This window comes from Orycteropus afer, unplaced genomic scaffold (genome assembly GCF_000298275.1).
Source record: "Orycteropus afer afer isolate SDZICR_OR568_19922 unplaced genomic scaffold, OryAfe1.0 scaffold00064, whole genome shotgun sequence".
NCBI lineage: Eukaryota > Metazoa > Chordata > Mammalia > Tubulidentata > Orycteropodidae > Orycteropus > Orycteropus afer.
In genome coordinates, this window is record NW_006921651.1 from 10289052 (window position 1) to 10294949 (window position 5898).

A 5898-nucleotide genomic window follows, 5' to 3' on the forward strand; every position below is an offset into this window, starting at 1 on the left:
GGCAGTATCACTATGGAAGTAGATTGCCCCATCTTCCTTCCGAGGAGTGGCTGGTGGGTTTGAACCACCAGCCTTCTGGTTAGCAGTCACTATGCTACTATAGTTTTTAAAAATTTAGATACTATCCCTTGTTATGTCTTAGACTCCAATGTCAATGAATCAGTTGTTTAAAGTGGGAAAGATGAGTTTGGTTAAACTTAGCTTCCTTCCTGGGGCAAGTCCGGGTCTTCTCTGCATTATGTCTTCTCATCAGACCAAATTTCAGAACCAGACTTTCCACTACTGACTTGTGTTTATAATACTGAAAAGTTGGTTGCCCACCAGTAGGGGATTTAAACGTTATGAATATACTCTTCAGCCATTAATAATAAAAGGGGATATGGCTCCTCATCCACTTTGGCCCTATGTCTGCTCACGTGAGATTTGGGCAGAGTAACGAGACAGGAAAGGAGCTGAGACACAACAAACTGGCAGCGATGGTGACAAACAAGGCAGCGTGAGTTACTTGGTATGGATGTCAGGACACTGCTGTATGACTTTTCAATTTTAGTTGACATTTCCTCCATGGCTTTTTGATGTGCCTCCAGAGTAAATTCCCAATGCTTTGCATTTCATCAATGTTGGAGTGGCAAGAAAAAGGAGGAACTGATTTGAGGGGAAACTTTTTTTTTTTTTTTTTTAAATACATTATGAATTGTAAACATCAAGAAGAAGCAAAGATAGGTGGAAAGAAACCAGACTCTTTGAACTTTGTGAAAGATTTTCAGGAGTACCTGACTCAGTAGTCCTATCATGTGAGCATGATTTCTGGGGACCAAGAAGCAGAGGCACTTCAGGGAGCTGGAACAGATGATGGTAAAAAATGGACTTGATAACCCATCTGTTGACATTTCCCTGGATGAAGATTCAGGAATATTAGAAGATGGGTTTGAAAGGAACTTTGATGGGAAGCTCAAGTGTTGGTTTTGCAACTATGCCAGCAAAGGAATCACCCAGCTTACTGAACATATTAGAATCCGCACAGGTGAGAAACCCTGTGGATATCACTGACGTAGTGCATGTGGTTATGAATGTCATTTAGAAGCCCATGTTGGAGAAAAACCACACGAATGTGAATTATGTTCCTTCCATTGCAGTGATTGAAGTAACCTGTCCCCTCATCAAAGGCACAAGCATAAAATGGTACCAATTAAAAGTACTAGGTCTTCCTTGAGCAGCAAGAACATGTGGGAGGTTTTACAGAAGAAAATGAACGATCTGGGGTAACAGAAGAGCATTAATCAACTTATGTTGACCTTCCCTGATGGTTCAGAAACCAGACTCCCTTAAAGGTTTCACCCATAAATCCCAAACATTCAGACTGAATCCTATGAAAATATAGTGAAAACCACACCTACTGGTGGGCTACTGAGAAACCTCCCCAAGAACTCATAGCACAACCCTTTGAATCAGCTCTTGATTCCAGTAGGACTGTTGTTCAGCTGCCTGAAAACCAAATCCCTGCAGCCCCTCTGTTCAGCTTAGTTTCCTGCCCCGATGAAAGCCTTCCATGATCAGCAGCCCTCTGCCCAGAAGTTTTTGTGTCAGCAACTATTCCTCAGAGCTCCTCTCCCATAAGCCCCGACCCTCAGCCATCATGTAGTGAAATGAACTACAGTCCAGTGGCAGGTCCCAGCAGTGAACCAAGTGCCCACACGACTACTCCTAGCAAAGGAAACAGCCAGCCCAACACTCCAGTCCCAATGCTGCCAGTCCAGGCTCCCAGCTTCTGCACCACTGCCACCACTGTGACATGTATTTTGTAGACAATATCCTTTATACTGTTCATATGGGACATCGTGGATATGGAAACCTTTTCAGTGTAATACATGTGGATGCAAATGCAAAAACAAGTATGATGTTGCCTGTCATTTTGCAAGAGGGCACTGTAAACAACACTGATTGAAAACAGTCATATCATGCTTTATTTGTTTTAGCTATTTTGTGTTTTTTCTTTTTTTCATCATCCTTAATAAGATGTCAGCAGTCCCTGGGTGATGCAAACTGTTAAGCACTTGACTGCTAGCAGGAAGGTTGGCTGCTCAAACCCACCCAGGAGCTCTTGGAACACAGGCCTGATGATTTGCTTACCAAAGACTTGTAATCCTGTGGATAAGTTCTCCTCTGCCCACTTGGGGCCGCCACGAGTTAGACTCAGGGGGACAGTGACTAAAAAAGCGATGAGATGTTTGCTACTTTAAAAGTTTATGCATTGTATTTATAAAGTAAGTTTGACAGTGAAAACAAAATTTTCCCATAGGCCAGGGTCATTTATGTCGTACAGTAGCTAGACAGATTGGTGTCTGTTTTTTTTTTTTTCATTTCATTTAGAAATTTGAGAACTGTAGAGGAATCATAATCTTACAAGTGTTCATTTAAATTTCCCACATTTATGGTCCATGAAAACCATAGTCTGTGGCTTATCCATAGTCTCAAATTTGAATGAATGCACTGGAGCTACATGTTATTTCTGTCATAGTTCACAATGGCAGACCATAGGATTTTCCTTTAGGAAATCTGTCACAACTTATCTCAGTGTTTAGTAGGGGAAGTGCCCTTAAGTTTGCTCTGAATTAGAAAAGACTTCATTCACATAGTTTAAGTTGAAGCAATAGTTTCATTATAACTGATAGTAAATCTTTCATTTTTCCACACGGGGAAGTGTAAAGCAGTTTTTTGTTTTTTTTTTTCAAATCAAAGTTATATAATATAAAAGTTATGAATAAGTGAAAGTTCTGAAGAGAAACAAACCCCAAGATTAAGTTGAAATTGTATGATCTTTTTCCTTCATAACTGAAGAAATTGGGGTCTGATATTTAAAATATGTTCAATTTCTCATTTAAATGCATGTCACCTTTCCATTGGGCTCTTTATAATTATATGTCCAGTTTATTAGGAGCTCTGGTGGTGTAGTGGTTAAGGCATTTGGCTGATAACCAAAAGGTCGGTGGTTCAAACTCACCAGCTGCTGTGCAGAAGAAAGATGAGGCAGTCTGCTTCCATAAAGATTTATGGCCTTGGAAACCCAATGGGGGTTGCTATGAGTTAGAATCGACTCGGTGGCAGTGAGTTTGTTTTTTGTTAGTTTGGTCCAGTTTATTCACATGCACACACACACACACACATGCACACAAATAAATGAGAACAGTAGAAAAATCAGAGGCTTAGCCAAGAAGAGACCTTCTTTTTTCTTTTAATCTGAACTTTTTATTTGAATTCTCCATTCTGATGTTATTAGCCTCAGGTGAAGTTGAAAACCGTATGATCATCAAAGGAATGGGAACAATACCAAATTCTCCAAAGAGGCCATCAATCTGTTAGTCCTAGAAAAAGCTAGTCCTTCAAAAAAAGAAAAAAAGAATCTTTGAAGCTCCTTTTATCATGCTTGGTAAAGTGCAGGGACAGCGAAAAAAGGGGAAGACCTTCAATGAGATGGGTTGACACAGTGGCTGCAACGAGGGGCTCAGGTATAGCAGGGGATCGTGAGGATGGTGAATGACTGGGCAGTGTTTCATTCTGTTGTGCACAGGGTCACTGTGAATCAGAGCCGACTCGACGGCACCTAACAACAACAGTGTTATGGGCACAGGAACACATGGAAAACTGTGATGCTGAAGTAATATTTTAATAAAATGAGAGCATGTGTTCAAAATGGATTCTGAAGCTCTCTTCAGAATTAGCCATTTAGAAGAATTTCTGTGGCTTCAAATGGTAAAGCTTACCATATTTTATACAAATAGTGTGTGTTATGTGGTTATTGCAAACAGCACCACCCCTCATGTGTTAATTTCCTATGCACACTATGCGTTACATGCACATTATTTTCATGGGCGTGTTATATGCAAAAATGCAGTATTTGTAATTTTGCTAGTCTTCATTTACAGTGACAAAACTATATGGGAACTGTGATTGAATTGTCACCTCAGTGGGAAAGGATAAAATGGTGTGGAAATGGATAGAAAGAACATTTAAATTTGATGTTTGTTTACAAAAATAAGACTTGCTAAATAAAACTAGAGTCATTCAGTTTGAATAGGAAGCTGTTGTTTTTTGTTTTTATATTGTATAATAAGTAGCTCACGCTGAAAAATAGCTTGGTCAAATAGTAAAATAGATTGTTACTAAAAAGGGGGGTAATTTCCAATTGATTGACATGGGAAGACATTCACAAACTGATAAATGGGAAAAAAGCAGGTTGTGAATAGTTTTTTCTTGTATTCTTGGAGACATTTTATGCTCCCCTCCTTTTTTTTAGTATGCATACATTTTCATAATGATGAACTCAGCGTAGATAATTTCATCTTTTAAAAAAGGCCCAAAGCTGACAATAAGAAAATTAAATCACTGCTCAGTCTTGGAGCCAAATGTGGATGAAAGCAGTTAAGAATCAGAACCGTGTGGCCAATCCTGCTCCATTGGAGTATCTGTCACATCTAAGTGTCATCAGGTATCCGACTCGCAAACTGGATAGTATTTGTACACATGCCTTACGAATTACAAGGGTTCTGACAGATGTAGAGTAACAAAGGTGATGCATAGACAGGAAATAACAAGAGAAAAGGAGCTCTGTTTATGGACTGCCTACTCCACCGCTGGTCCTTGGTGAGGGGCTTAGTCAGGTACTCTGTTCTTACCCACCCTGAGTGTTGGATGGAAGGGTTTATACATCATAGATGAAGAGCTGAAGCCCAAAGGCAATTTCCCTAAAGTTGAACAGAGCTTGTGACCTTGTTGAGGTTTGAACTTGTGCCTTTTAACTGCATCCAGGGCTTTTTGCAGGCTCCTTGGGATTTCCTGGGTGTCTAGGTGACTTCCAACTCTTCTTACTCTTCTCTTTTTCAGACGACTGAACCGGAACCAAATGCACATGTTACCGGAACTGCTGTTCCAGAATAACCAGGCTTTGTCGAGACTGTGAGTGATGCCCATGACTGGAAAGTTCTTTCTGGGGTCTCACCCTGCACCCTGTGGGAGGGGCAGTGCTTGGCCAGTGGGGCCTGGACTTTCCCTGTGACCTGCATGCTTCCTACCTGGCAGGAATCGTTCAGGTCATCAGGGCCAGACTCTTTCTGTAGGCAGGGTGGTGCTGTGGGGGGGCATTGCTTTGCAGCAAGCACTTGAAAGAATCCAGTTCCATGTGCAATTTATCCAGTTCTGTGTGCTGTCTCTGACAGACCTGGTGCAAGCTCACTGGTGGAGTGGGATGCTTGTCCTGGTGATGCCAGCCTTCACTGGGGGAAGCATTCCTCAGGCCCTCTCTCCCTACCTTTGGCAGCCTACCTTGGGTAGAACATGTATCCATTCAACTAAGCCTTTCTTGAATCTATTTCTGTTTTCAGCTCATTCAACCTGTTAGAGTAAGGAAGCTTATTAACCATGGTATAAAATCACATTTTATTGACCTCAAATGTATTTCTTTCCAGTTTAAAGGGGGATTGCTAATTCTGCTGCTGCACAATTTGCCAAATGTATCTGTAATTGTCCTACAATATATTTCATTTAGTGCAGTCTTGAGTTGGACAGGACTTTAAAGATTGTCTAAGGAACGTCTTGTGCAGCTCCTAGCATGTGGTCATCCAGTTTTTGCTTGACAACCTGCAGTGAGGGAAATCCACCATCTTCTCGAGCAATCAATTCCATTGTTGGGCAGATCTGCATGTTGGAAAATTCTTCCTAACATTGAGGCCTAAGTCTGTTTTCTAATGACATGTTTTTCTTCACTTTACCTTCTCTAACTACCTAGGACAACTACATACTCTTGTCAGATTTTGGAAGGGCTGTCAGGTTTCTGAATTTTGAGTTGAAGGGATTTTGAGCCCCCTTAGTTGTCACTAACAACCTTAAAAACTACTGGTGGGA

General features: G+C 41.0%; 1 protein-coding gene across 1 annotated transcript in view; it reads left to right on the plus strand.

Moving 5' to 3' along the window:
- The window catches only part of SLIT1 (slit guidance ligand 1), a 213079-nt gene that overhangs the window by 30702 nt on the left and 176479 nt on the right, over window positions 1-5898 (plus strand). Inside the window, exon 4 of the mRNA XM_007940050.2 lies at window positions 4882-4953. Coding sequence (XP_007938241.1) covers window positions 4882-4953 — 72 coding nt within the window. The remainder of the gene's footprint in view (window positions 1-4881; window positions 4954-5898) is intronic.